Source organism: Parasteatoda tepidariorum, chromosome 5 (genome assembly GCF_982258835.1).
Source record: "Parasteatoda tepidariorum strain Cologne lab strain chromosome 5, Ptep-v5.0, whole genome shotgun sequence".
Taxonomy (NCBI): Eukaryota; Metazoa; Arthropoda; class Arachnida; order Araneae; family Theridiidae; genus Parasteatoda; species Parasteatoda tepidariorum.
The window spans coordinates 6,415,314-6,430,224 of NC_141759.1; the positions used below are offsets into that span (position 1 = coordinate 6,415,314).

Genomic DNA, 14,911 nt, shown 5'->3' on the forward strand with positions numbered 1-14,911 from the left:
CTCTCTCCTACTTACAGAAATACAATTTTACAAAGCGAATTTTCGATTTGTAGAGCAAATTTTACTTAATGTTCATCGTAAAATTATTATGATTATAAATTATGCCTATCATACATTACAAACTGCGCAAAAAATGTAGCAATCACAGTAGTTCCACTAGTTGCGCTGCCTCCGACCACTAGTCTCGATATGGGAGAGAAGGGTTTGGAGAAGAGCCCTCGTCTTTAGTAGTATTTCTTTCAAGAACTGCAGAAATTGAGAAGATGGGGTGGCAACATTTCGGTGGAGCCCTTTCATCTGTGTGGTCTTGGATATTCAGTCACAACCAGTAAATAAAGTCAGGTGCTCTCCTTGGCAGTTGATGCAGGCCGGTAGTTCGTAAGATGAAATTTTTACAAAGATACGAAAAATGTGCCGCGGCACATTTCATACAGGCAGGATCGTCTGAGCAGCAAGCGTGAAAAGTTTAAAAGTAATCAAAATTTAATTGGATTTTTTGCAGACAGCATGGTCAGTTTTTGAATTCGCGGATGGCCGATGTGATTCAAGAGATGGTTGCTTGTCAGGTGTCGGGAGTTATGTTTACATGTGATCCAGTCAGCAACAACCCGAACAGCATTACTATCACAGCAAACTATGGTTTGGGACAGGTATTTATTTGAAATTCTAATTTGTTTTAATTTTTGGATATTAAAATGCAAGTATTAAAGAATTCTGTACCCAAAATAAAGAACAGCTTTATAATTTTTAACTTAATTATTCGATTTTCATGCACAGTGATGCTTTTCTTGATGAAATCAGGGATTAATTTAAATATGTTAATCAGCTTGTGATGACGATATTTTAAGTTACGAGAGTTACAAAACAATCCTTATCTTAATAGACATGCCTGCAGAGGCATATATTTGATATATTAAAACTGAAACTTTAAGTATTTTCACTAAATTCAAACATGCTTCGATGTTTATATTTACTATATTAAAACTAAGCTTTCAGTATTTTCATTAAATTCAAACGTGTTTCGATGTTAATATATTCACTATATTGAAACTAAAACTTTCAGTATTTTCATTAAATTCAAACGTGTTTCGATGTTTATAATTATTATATTAAAACTAAAATTTTCAGAATTTTTATTGAATTTAAACATATTAAAATGCTTATAATATTCAAAATTAAGACTTTCAGAGTTTTTTTTATTTAAGTCAAAAATTTTTGGATGCTTATATTAATCATTTTAAAGCTAAGACTTTCAGTATTTTCATTAAATTCAAACATACTACGATGTATATGTTTACCATTTTAGAAAAAAGACTTTTAAAATTTTCATTAAACTAAAACATGGCATGATGGTACGATGCTTATATTAATCATATCAAAACTACGACTTTCAGCATTTTCATTATATTTAAACATGCTACGATATTTATATTTACCATTTTAAAACAAAGATTTTAAAAATTTTCATTAAACTCAAACATGGTACGATGCTTATATTAACCATATTAAAACTAAGACTTTTGGCATTTTCATTAAATTCAAACATTTAACGATGTTTATATTTACTATATAAAAGTTTTTCAGCATTTTTGTTACAACAAACACGGTACGATGATTTTATTTACCATGTTTACAAAGACTTTCAGCATTTACATTAAAGTCAGACATGGTACACTGCTTGTATTTATCATATTACAACTAAGATTTTTAGTATTTTTTATTAAATTCAAACACCTTAAGATGCTTATATTTGCCATACTAAAACGTAGACTTTCAGTACTTTTGTTAAATTGAAGTATCTTAAGATGCTTATATTTACAATATTAAAACCGTGACTTTCTGTATTTTTATTAATTTAAAACAGCGGAGGAAACTTACTAAATTTAAACATCCTAGGATGTTCACAATTTCAAAACTAAAACAAAGATTTTGAGTATTTTTATTAAATTCAAACATTTTTGGTGCCTATATTTACCATATTAAAACAAAGACTTTCAATATTTTTACTAAATTCAAGCATATTTGGATGCTTATATTTACCATATTAAAACCAAGATTTAAGTATTTTCATTAAATTCAAACATCTTATTACGCTTATAGTTACTATATTAAAATTGTCACATTCAGTACTTTTAATTAAATTCAAATAACAAAGGAAATTTACTAAATAAAATTTAAACATCTTAGGATTCTTAGAATTACAATACTAAAACTAAGACTTAATATTTTTACTAAACATCCTAGAATACTTATTTTACCACATTTAAACTAAGACTTTCAGTAGTTTTATTACAACCAAACATCTTAGAACTCTTAAATTTGCTATATTACTATGAATTATTTACTATGTTTACTGTATTACTATTTATAAGTCTTTTTGAATCTCTTACAAATGTAATTTTATAGTTCTAACTCTCAATTGATTCATCGTTAAAAAACTAAAAAAAACTCATCTTGTTTAGACTGTGGTGTCTGGTTCCGTTGAGCCTGATACTTTTGTACTGAAGAAGAACGGGGATGATACTCCCACAATAGAAGAACTGACTATTGGATCGAAGTTCCAGAAGGAAGTCATGGATGGTAATATTCGATTATTTATGTTGTTGCTGTAGTAGGAAGGTAAGGGGTGTGATTGTTCTAGTTTTCCAGTGGCGCCATCTATGGTCAAGATTTTGACTTCTGCTACACCCATACGTCACACCCCTTTATAGAGCGGATACATTCATACATCCACAGATCGTAATTTTAACCTGAACAAGAGAACGATCAGTCTCCAATTCAGTACTCCAGAAGCAGTATTTGTTATGGGACCACGGAGGATTTGGTGACTCGACAGATTTAACATTCACCAGCCACTATTTACTACACGGGGAGTCTTTGACCGGGGGGAATCGTTTTCACGACCTCTTGGACAAGGGTCCAGTGCCCTGCCTATCAGGCTATCCCAGCCCATTCGATTATTAATAGTTTTAAATATCGCCTAAGGGCCAGGATAGCCAGGTTGGTAGGGCACTGGGCCCATGTCCAAGAGGTTGTGGGTTCAATTCTCGCCAGCCGAAGACTCCCCGTGTAGTAAATGGTGACTAAAGCACGTAAAATCTGTCGCGTCTTAAAGTCCTCCATGTTCCCATAACAAATCATACCTCTGGAGGTACTGATCCAGGAGTTTCCTTGTCTGCTGGATTGGGTTCAAAATTACAAGGCTGCGGAGTTGAGCATTAGTAGTTGTAAACCCAAGATTGGGTCGAGTGTTCAACGACGGTTATAAAATAAAATATCTCCTAATATTCAAATTTCTGCTTAAGATTTTTTTTTGTTGAATTAAATTACGTAGTTTTATGCATTAACAGGTTGGCCATGTAACAGGAAAATCACGGAGAACAGGAAAAAATAAGGAAATTTTAAGAATTTTGTAAAATCACAAAAATATCAGGGAATTTAATTTAATATCTAAAATGTCAGGGAAAATGAGTTCACTGAAATTTTAAGTAACTAAAAATTCAGTAATAATCCAAGTTTCTAAAAATATTAACAAGAAGTGAATTTCCTGGTACACTAGTCCAATGAACTGCGTATTTAAAATTCGTTACATTTTCAGCTGCTGAATAAGTAGTGCAAATTTTTAGATATGGAACATTTTTTGAGTAGTTTCATATGAACCCTTTTGCTCCGATTGTCACAAATATGTGCCAGCATAAAACCGTATCAGTCAGGGTAAACAGATAAAACTGGTAACCAAAGTAGTTCTTTAACAGTTTATTTGTGGGCGAGGTTATAATTGTTTTACTTATTTAATTCACCATTACTTTAGTTCAAAATAAAACTATTTAGTTATACTTTGAATTAACATTTATTATATATATGATTAAACTAACAATAGTTAAAGTAAAAGCAAAGTAAGTCTGCCAAATAAGCAACTCCTACATTTAAGCTACCGTTTTTTATTTATTTACATCCTGATTCTGATTTTGCACGAATGCTTTTATGAATCACCCATCCCCAAGGGGTTAAGTAAGGTTAACATTAGGTAAGCTAGGAAATCTATATATTTTTTTTTTTGACACCGATATTGCAAATAAAACCGACTTAGTGAATTCAATTCTCGATACCGATGAATTCGTTAAAATGGAATGCCGACTCTATTTTTTTTAATCTTTTCTTGGTACTTGGAAACGAATGTGTACAAAAGCTAGCTTGAAATAGGCGAATTGCAACAACGTAGCGTTTAACATTTGTTTCGAAATTTTTAAGAAAATACATTGTCTTATGACCAGTCTTTGATTGCTCTGCACTCACATGAAGTAACTCTGCACTCATATAACTCTGAACTCATTTGATATAATTCCTCACTCAAACGGCTCTTCACTGGTACGAAGTATCTCCGCACTCATATAACTCAGCACGCGAATGAAGTAACTCTGCTCTCATATGAGTAACTATGCACTCATATAGCTCAGAACTCATATGATGTAATTCCGCGTTCAAATATCTCGTCAATTATATGAAGTAACACTTTTGAAAGAATAATATGCTATTATAAGTTCTTGCCAATTTTTACTGCTTGTTAGGTTTTGCCCATGAATGCAGGGATATATTTAATTAATGAATCGTAACTATCACCAGGACTTAATTTCGAATTATTCTGGGAAACTGGAAAAAAATATACTATAAAAAATTGCTCATCGCTTTAACCCTTTCGTGCCGACTGTCACAAATACGTGCCAGCATAAAACCGTATCAATCAGGGTAAAAAGATAAAACTGGTAATCAAAGTAGTTCTTTAGCAGTTTATTTGTGGGCGGGGTTATAATTGTTTGATTTTTTAATTCACTTAGTTCAAAATAAAATTATTTATTTATACTTTGAGCTAACATTGATTATAGTATAAGCTTATTCCTTCATAACTTTTGAGCATAAAAAGTATGAGATGAATCGGTTGGTGGTGCTACATATCCAGCACATTGATTATATAATACATACCCTCCAACTGCTACGGATTTTCCGTAGTTTCAGAAATCCTCTTTTCAGACGGTAGCAAAATTAATGTCTTAATATTTAAAAAAAATTAATTTTAGCGTAACTTGTCCACTATTACTTATAAAAGTGCAGGCCATATGGCTAGATTCTTAAGTTCCGATAAAAGTTTTATGAGAGATCCATTTGCTTTAAAAATTTTTACTTTGGTTCGCTACCACTAGAAAGAATTATTTTCAAAATCCTCATAAGTTGGAGGGTATGATTATATATATGATATGATTAAACTAACAGTAATTAAAGTAAAAGCAATATAAGTCTGTCGAATTAGCAACGACTGCATTTAAGTTACCGTTTTTTATTTAACCGGTTAACGCCCAGCGTCATACATTTAGGACAGTTCCTTTATTCAAAGAGATTCATTGTTGTGGGAAACTTTTTTCAGCATTTTCATTTATCTGGGTGAATTAAAAGATTCTCAGATACCACAATGATTTAGTTATTCTGATTAGATATAGAATTATAAGGAGCAAGTACTTTTTGATCTATCAAAGACTATTTGAATGCCCTAACAGTAGAAAAACCAAGTAAATTCGATAATATATTATACCACTTTTTCTATAAAACCACTTTTTGTATCATTTCTATATATAAATTCGGGATTAAACGGGTTAATTACATCCTGATTATCATTTGGTAAGAATGCTTTTCTGAATCAACCGTCCCCAAGGGGTTAAAAATATTTTGAAAATTGTTTTTCTTTATTTTATTAAAAGTGTAAACCCCCCCCCCCCTTTACTTCAAATGGTGGATTGCATGCGATTGCTCCTCTTTGGCAAAAAAGTAGGCAATTAATTTCGATTAATTCTAAAAATGCACCAAAGCATTATCACGAAGTGACTGGAATTAAGTAGCATTTCGTATTAATATTTAATAAATTTACAACCCTATAAAGTGATCTATATTACTAAAGAAGAATGGTTGTATGTATGCACCGTATACTAATTCGCAATTGGATACCTGCAAATGACGTCATCGTAGGTAAATCAGGACATGTGTCGATTCAGAAGCCAGCATACGCATGACATCGCTCACAGGTATTCAATTAAATATTATTTCAATAACATAGTTAGGCATTATCACTTCACTTCTCGAGTTTTCAGTACCCAATTCTAAATCGTGGTCAAATCTGATGTAAATACATTTAAGGACACAGCTGTCCAAATGGTTTACTTTTAAACTATCTCCAACTACCGGTTCACGTGCTACTCCCCAATAAATGAGTTTTCCATATAATTCGATAAATATTTCTTAATGAGCCGTGGTGGCTGAGGAGATAGAGTGCTTGACTGAGGGTGACCTAGGTTCGAATGCCAGCGATGGCTGGTCTATCCGCATCTGACTCGATGTAAAATATCCCCAGTGGTAGACAGATCATTAGAGTCTCCTTGCCGTCTGGCTAACAGTGGGAAGTTTTCGTTTATTTCCTCTTCATGCAAATGCGGATTTCCTCTGCAGGTAACTCAAATCCATCAATAAGTCCTGCAAGTCGGAAAAATTTCTCCCAATACAAGATACAGGGTGAGGAAAATTACAAACCTCCCCACGGTTAGCCTGATGGCAATTGGATTCTAACATTTCAACACTTGATGATATTTTATGTCAGTACTGTGGCTGTTACGAGCTGGGAGCAGAATTCATATCGACCGAGGATTCGAACATGGATCGCCTCATTGGACGACGAGTACTCTATCCCCTAATGGTTCTACCGAAATTAATTGAAGTTGTACGATTATATCGAATAGAAATTAACAACCATATTTACTCATTTCAGGAGCTGTTGTGAGCCGGGAATATGGCCTTCCGTGTGTTGTCGGCGTACGAGGAGCCATAAAGCAGTTCAAAACAGGTAACTTTAACAGGGCTGCTATCTTTACTCCGTTTTTAGAATAATTTATTGTAGTGATAATTAAATTAATGTTTTAATATATTATTTGTTATTCATTTTAACTCATTTTTCCACACCACTACTTATAAATGATTTAAAAGGGGGATAGCATGGTTGGTAGAGTGCTGGGGTCATTTCCAGGAGGTCGTGGGCTCGATCTCTACCTACCGAAAACTCCCCGTGTGAAAGGTGTTTTACACGGGGAGTTTTCGGTAGGCAGGAATAAACCCCCAGTGTACATGGTGTTTGGTGCACGTTAAATACGTCGGGTTACGAAGTTCTCCATGTTCTTATCAAAGTTCTCCATGTTTTTTCATCCTCCCATAACATGCAAATAGTAAGAAAGAATGCGCGTTTTTCTAATAGTTCATATCTTAAATGTTAGTTTTTCAAAAATAGGATTGTATTTTTGAAAAACTAACATGACTAACATGAAAAACTAACTAGATTCCCCCATCCCGATTTCCGTTTCATTTGAGCGTTTTCCGTTTCCATTAAGAGCTAATTAACCAAAAAAAAATTTAAAATAGGGATTCTACTTTATTTCTACGATATTTTATAAACAAAACCACCCGATATTTATTGTAAAAGAAACATTTATTATAAAAATTTCAATAATAAATAATAAAACATAAATAAATAGATAAAACAATTATATTTTTCGTAGAGGCAAACAGCACATAGAAGATGAGACAGCTATAGACCACTCAAAGAGTTCAACAGTTTTTAAAAGAGAAGTTTACAATCAGTCCTTAAAAAGAAAAACAAAAGCTCATAACGCTCAATAATATCATCATAAAGTTGAGTATTTTATATATATATATATAATTTTTTTTTTCTTTTCTAGTCAATGATTGATCTAAAATCAGATATCAATTTCTAATGAAATATGTGATTGATTTAATTTTATTAAGCACAGGTCGTTGTTATTTATTTGTTAGGAAACTCGAAGCACTGTTAGTCATGAAAATAGATTTAAAACATGTTGTGTACTTTTTATGCATAAAACTACAATTACAAATCACTTTCTGACAACCATGTCGAATGTGCAATGCAATATGTCAATTAAACAGCACTTGTAGAGTGAACAAAGAAAAATATCTCTTTAATAACTTTCCATCTAATTATCAGATTTTAGAGTATTAAGATTCAATATTTAGGGTTTGAGGACGTAACCAAATCGTATTGAATTAGAGCAGCGATAGTTAAGTTACAAAATCAGACACAAAAAAAGTACTTTCCTGTAACAAACATTATTTTTATTTAGTTTTCATGATTTAAATGTTTATTCAATTTATTCTAATTATTTATCTATTCATGTTATTTAGACACATTCAATGTTTTTGATTGAATGTGGAAAACACGATGCAAAGCTTTGACTGCTCTCTTGTATTAATTATTGGAAACGTTTATCTAGATTAGGACTAACACCCTCTTATATTTTGGGGGTCAAAATTTTAAATCCATCGAAAATAAAGTTATGTGTTTGTTCAGAGAAAGCAAGTTAGATAAAATATTTTCTCCATATTAACTCAGTTTCGAATATCATTGGTGACTGGTTGATACGAATTCTGCTACCGGCTCGCACCGACCACAATGCAGACGTAAAATAGCCTTAGTGGCAGATGGACCATGGTCAGTCCCTTTTCCGTCAGATTAACCGAGCAACGCAAATGCTGATTAGTTCCATCAAAAAGTTCATCACAGAGGCGAAATTTCGCCCAATCCTGATCCTTGAGTTCCCTTTTCTTCTAAATTGGGTTCAAAATTACTTGACTATAGAGTTTTACATTGGTAGGCAAACCTAAAATTGGGTCAACTGTTCAACAGCGGTTGTAAAAAAAATATTTACTCAGGGTGATCTTGACTGGTTAAACTTTCAAAAGCGGTAAATAATGATTGAGGAAACAAAATTTATTTGAACTGATTTTCATCTTCCAAAATATATTTTCAAATTAAGGGGATTGTATCAATCTTTTAAAACTGCATTACTTTATTTTTTTTAAATTTACAAAATCCTCAAAAACATTTGTCGTTACTTTTTTAGTTTGTCCCGATTGCGGTCATCCTGACTCTGATTTTGTAACTTAGAATATTGTCAGTAAATATTAATTAGTGCAATTAAGGTTAAGCCATCGCGACCCTAATAAAGTCCTTGGCCATTGGATTAATATCAGTGGGGAGCAATTTTTATTTACTTACTTGTTTGTTTGTTGTCTGCTGCATGAAATTTTTGAGCAGATATGAAATATTTTCACGTCGTTTACTTCAAATCTGCAATCAATTGTTTTCTACAAGCAACAGTTTTTAACTTATAATTATATAAATTATTCTTCCGTACCTATAAATTATTCTTCTGGATTTTTTAAAATTTCCTTGAGGGAATACTAAGTACACTCACTTCTCTAATGCATAGGGATTGGTAGGAAAGAAGAAATAATGCATTTCATTTTAAACTGCGATACGTTCAGACTATATGTTTTCGGTCTTAAGTGTTAATTTCAAAGACGCATAAAAACGTATACGTTCATTATAAACTTGTACATTCTAATTAATTTTTTTAATAACAAGAAAAGAAAACTCATTTTCTACCAAAAAATTGGAAGGTGGTAAAAGTGAAGATATTAATTGATTGGAAAAATTTATTTCATATTTATTAATAGGTCTATAAAGAGACCTCTTTCATCCTATTCGAACTGTAATACAGGACAGACAACATTTTTTTGCAAAACTTTATTCTAGTAGTAACAAAGTTAGGGTTTCAATTTATTATTAATTTAAACTTTATTTCCACGCCACTACATATAAACGATTTAAAAGTTCATATATAAAGTCACTTTGAAATCCGCAATTTATTGGTGAAACTTTTGTAATTATCAAAAATCAGTAAATTTTGAGTCTTAAATGTCAACTATTCTAAAAAACATTATACAAAAAGCGTAGCAGTTAGCAGCAGGGGTGAAAACGAGACGGAAAAGAGGAAAGGATGGTAGTAAAACCATTTCAGGTATAACTAGTTTTCGGGAGGAGCTAACTTGTTCTTTTCAAAACTATTCAACAATATCTACTTTATCCTTGGAAAATAAGCAGTTTGATATATAGACTAAAATTATAAAAGAAATCTTGATAGTTGCAGATATTTTATTTTTCTCAAAAAAAAAAAAATGCTAAAATGAAATGTCTTTCGTACCAGTTTTTGTACTTTTCTGTCCTGCTATATAACGGCTTTCAGCCATGGTTGGCAGTCTGGGAAATGAAAAAAACAACAGTTACGAAGAGTGTTATCATTACAAAATTAAAAATTGCTTTTTCTTTCACTAAAACTCAATCACGATGCTGGAGTGGTAAGGAATAAACGAATAAAAGATTGCCCTAAAGAAATATACTATGCAAAAGCAACATATGATTTTATAAAAACTACCAGTATAAAATATAAAAAAAAGTAATAAGAAATTTGCATTGGCATATTTAGCTGCATTATTTTACTATTTATGTAAGTATTTAATTTTGTGGCGGCAATGATTAGGTTTTAATGCATTTTTTTTATTAATTTACATTTAATTCCTCACCACTGCATAAATGTTTTCTAAGTTCATATGCAAGTTCATTTATTAGATCTGCCTCTTACGTGGTAAAATCTTTAATATTCCAAATTGACCAAAATTTCTGATAGCTTTGGTTTTTAAATGTCCACCACTCTATGAAATATTTTGCATAAAGCGTAGAAATTGGCAAGCCTGATTATCTATCATTTAATAATAAATTAAAACATTTACTCGCTACATATTAAGTTAGTAGACGTAGTCTCAATAAAGCTAAATATGTTTTTCGTTTGATGTTATTTAATGTTATTATAGACTGTAGAGTTAATAAATTGCTGTAAGAGACAATAAAAATAATTTTTTAAATAACACTTGTTGCACGTATACTAGATCTTAGGGAATATCAAACTTACAATGAGTTTGTTTTGAAAGCTACAATTTTTTTTCTTCTAAAAGCTATTCTTTAGTTTATTTCTGTGTCTGAATGTACAGGTTCAAAAAGTTCGTATGGGTTTACAGACATACTATTTGTTTGTCTGCTCCTTCGAAAAGGACAGAAAACATTTCACCTGAACCCTTTCTAAAGTCGTGGTAAGTATATTTATCACTCATGTTTTAAAGTGCATGTTAACATTTCTACCACTTTTAATTTACTTTCCCATTTGTTAATAACTTTAGCTTTCTAGACATTTTGTAGCATTTATTTATTTATTTTAAAATGAAAGAAAAATATAATATAAGTATAATTTAAATAAATATAATTTAATGAATATATTTTATAAAATTTATTTTATAAATAAAGAAAAATAAAAGTCAATAAGTTACTAATAGGTCGTGGTATATATACTTACCACCAAAAAATAATGGCATTAAAATTTAGATTAATTTTTTAAAAGCTTATATAATTTTTTAAATTTATATTATTAATTTCAATAAGCTTATAATTTTTATTATTAATTTCTATAAGTTTATAATTTTTTATTATTAATTTCTATAAGCTTATAATTTTTTATTGTTAATTTATATAAGCTTATAATTCTTTATCATTAATTTCTAAAAGTTTATAATTTTTTATAAGCTTAATTTCTTCTATCAATTACTATTTTTTTTGTGAAAATTCTATAATTTACCTTTACTGAAAATAAATGGCCCTTTAAAGGGTTAAAGCAGCTTTCTCTATCCAGTTTATCGCCGTGAACCGGTTAACGATCAGATAATTTTACCACAGGTTAATTGTTTATATTTCAGGTTGTTTTGATTTAATAATTTTAATTTCATTGTATTTAAGTATGCTTTCAAAATATAATATGGTATTGGTTCCGTTTTAGGTGACGTTTCTCAGCTCCCGGTTAACCGCTCGTCTATGGAAAATCCAACACTTCCGAGAGAAATACAGCACATTAAATTAAATAGAAATAGTTTATTGTTCCTTATGCATAATTTGTTCCATTGTTCCTTAGGCAGCATAATTTGTTCCATGGATAGGTACCGGTCCACCCCCGGGGGTTGCATCATAGGTTTTCGCATCGTCAGTAATCAAATAAATTTTATTTTGCATACATTCTCAGGTGAGTGTACATGATTCTACCTGATTCGAGGGAAATGACTTAAAATCTGAAATTAGCTTTGCTAGTTTTACTAGTTTAATATTTTTTTAAATGATATAATTAGTTTATTTTTCATTTCATTTTATTTTTATTTATTTGATTTTTAGACGGAATGGAAAGGTTTAAGAAGAAACATCTATAGGTTTATATATCCTCTGTCTATGTTTATATAATTGTCTGTTCTTTTGAAAGTAACACTTCAGATATGAGTGTAACGTATTGCATCAGAAACTGAAATATATTATCACCATGGTTCTACCACTCCCTACGTACCAGAGCTGTGGGGATACTTAGCAAGTCACTCGAGTGTAATTTGAAAATTTTTGGCTTGGGCTATATTGCTGATATGAAATTAATGATGAGAAAATATCTTAGATCTGTAAAAAAATCTGTTATGCTAAATTATTTTGAAAACAGCAAGAGAATAAAAATAATGAAACATATAGTTTTAAATCGCACCTATATGTTTTGAATTCACTTAAGTTTTTTTCTCCAAATAATTAAGTCTCAAAGCTTTCTATGAAGGATAAGTATAGATGAAGGAATCAGTATTCTATGAAGGAATCTTTCTATGAAATAATTAGTATTTAATAAAACATTCATTGCAAAATGAAACTTAGGAATAAGACTTTGCGTTCAAGAAATAATTTTAAGTTTTGTATTTATTTAATTTTATGCATCAGTTATAAAATGAAAAAAATGTATGAAAAAGCACTTCATAGCTAAAAGAAATCAGCACTTTTCTTTGTCTAACGTAATTTGAATTCAGTGCCGTATGCAACCCAGATGTACAAACTTTGACCACAGCACGTGCGCTCTAAAGAGTCCTCAACACTCTTTCTAATTCAGGATCTTTACTCATAAATATTTGTCATGACTTTTCAAATTTTCCTCGGTTGTGGTCATCATCATTCTGATTTTATAGCTTAAAATACAGTGTCTAGAATAAAATAAGTATATTTTAAGTAAAGCTATACCTGATGTAAAATAAAGTCCTTAGATATTAGATTCATTGCATTGGGGAATAATTTTTATTTATTTATGTAAAAGAAATATTTTCTGCTTCGTGAATTGTTGGAACTGATCTTAATATTTCCGCCTCTTTGATTTCAAATTTCCTAGGAAAATTGGCTTATCTTTACAAACTACAGCTTTTAACCAACTTAATAATATATTCTTCACCAGAATTTCGTAAAATTCCCTCTAGTGAATACTTATTGTCCCCACTTCTCTTCGACGTAAGGAGTTGTAGGAGGGCCATAATGCGTTTTAGTTTACAATGAGATACAAGTTTTTCCAAGGAGTGGTTATTAGTATGTTCACTATTTTTAAAATGCATACACATTTGTCCATAAAAGAAGAAAAAAATTACACCAAAAAAATTAGAAGAGGCAAGAAGTAAATATATTTGGAGAATTAGAAAGAAAGAAAAAATTGGAGGACGCAAGGAGTGAAGATATTTATAGGATTAGAGGGAAAAATTGGAATATGAAAAAGGGGAGATATTTGGAGGATCGGATGAAAAAAATTGATGGATAATTGAAGGAATGGAGGGGAAAAAATTCAGGATGCAAGAAGTGAAGGAAGATTTAATGGTAAAAATAGCAGCATGCAAAAAGTGAGAATATTTGATTTGAGAAATGTATTTTATATTTTATAATGGGTCTGAGAGAAAACTCTTTCGTCCTCATCAAACAGCAATGCGAGAAACAATTACGAATAGTGTTATTTTTGCAAAAAAAAAAAAATTCTGTCTTTACAAAAGCACTATTTTGGAGTTGCAAAGAATTTACGGATAATAAGAATGCATTTTTTATACGTTTTTTACTGAACTAAGAAAGAGCTATACTCATATTAATAACGATTGATTAAAACTTTACCAAATAAGAAACTTTATTTCCATATTAAAGCTTAAAGTGATTTTTTTAAACTACCAGTGTAAAAGACCAAAAATTAAAAATATAAATTTGTAATTCTCTAATTATGGATTCGAAAAATGCATCTAGCAATAATTAAAGCTATTGCTCGCTATGAAAGTCGTGAGCAAATGTTTTAACAAAAGTAGGTTCAATTGGTAGTAATTTAAATTTTATAGATCGTAGAACAAAGATAATTGCACTTACACTTGAAAAAAGTATCCACGAGATAAAAGCAATAAAGTTGCATCTTATATGATACTTCGATGTGGAATGGCGGAAAAATTTCTTAAAAGGTAGAATACTAAACTAAAAATAACTTAAATTTCGTTTCCCTTATAATATACCTTTTTACAAGACGATACAAAAGTTGGCATCTCTGGAAATGTTTAGTCACACAGAAGAATTTCAGGATAATTACTGAAAATGACAACATATGATTTCAATTTTTACTACATGAGCTGCATTTCTTTAAAATATAAAATATTACTAGAGAACAAATTATTTCTTGCATGTATACCGGCACTTAATTTTTCCTAATTCACACATATGCCAAACTCGCTCCGCTTTGTACAAAAAGTTGTTTTCTAATAAAATTTAAGTTATGCTTACTTTAGTATTTTTCATTTTAAATAAATTTTCCAGCACTATACACACAAAAATTTAAAGTTATAAAATGCAACTTTACTGTAGTTACTTCATGGTGACACTTTTAACACGTTGAATGCCATAGGGGTTATGCTTACTTTAGTTATGCTTAATTTAAGTTATGCTTACTTTAGTATTTTTCATTTATTCTAGTTGCTTTACAGTGACACTTTTAAAGAGTGGACGTAATTATCCTTACTCTTCGTAATTTACTACTTAATTTGTTATTCATTTATTAAAACTTTTGCAGAATCTGAGCAGTTGTTAGATCTGAAT

At 30.6% G+C, this 14,911-nt stretch overlaps 2 protein-coding genes across 2 annotated transcripts in view; one reads left to right on the forward strand and one right to left on the reverse strand.

Moving 5' to 3' along the window:
• LOC147808522 (uncharacterized) lies at window positions 1-6,927 on the forward strand. Its single transcript, XM_087162597.1, has 3 exons — window positions 1-650; window positions 2,463-2,580; window positions 6,809-6,927. Exons 1-3 carry the CDS (start codon window positions 531-533, stop codon window positions 6,925-6,927), a joined length of 357 nt encoding a protein of 118 aa, XP_087018723.1. The 5' UTR covers window positions 1-530.
• Window positions 6,928-7,500: 573 nt separating this feature from the next.
• Window positions 7,501-14,911, reverse strand: part of LOC122272717 (uncharacterized) — a gene marked incomplete at its 5' end in the record, with an annotated part of 57,555 nt that continues 50,144 nt past the window's right edge. The window contains 1 exon segment of the mRNA XM_087163278.1: window positions 7,501-7,673.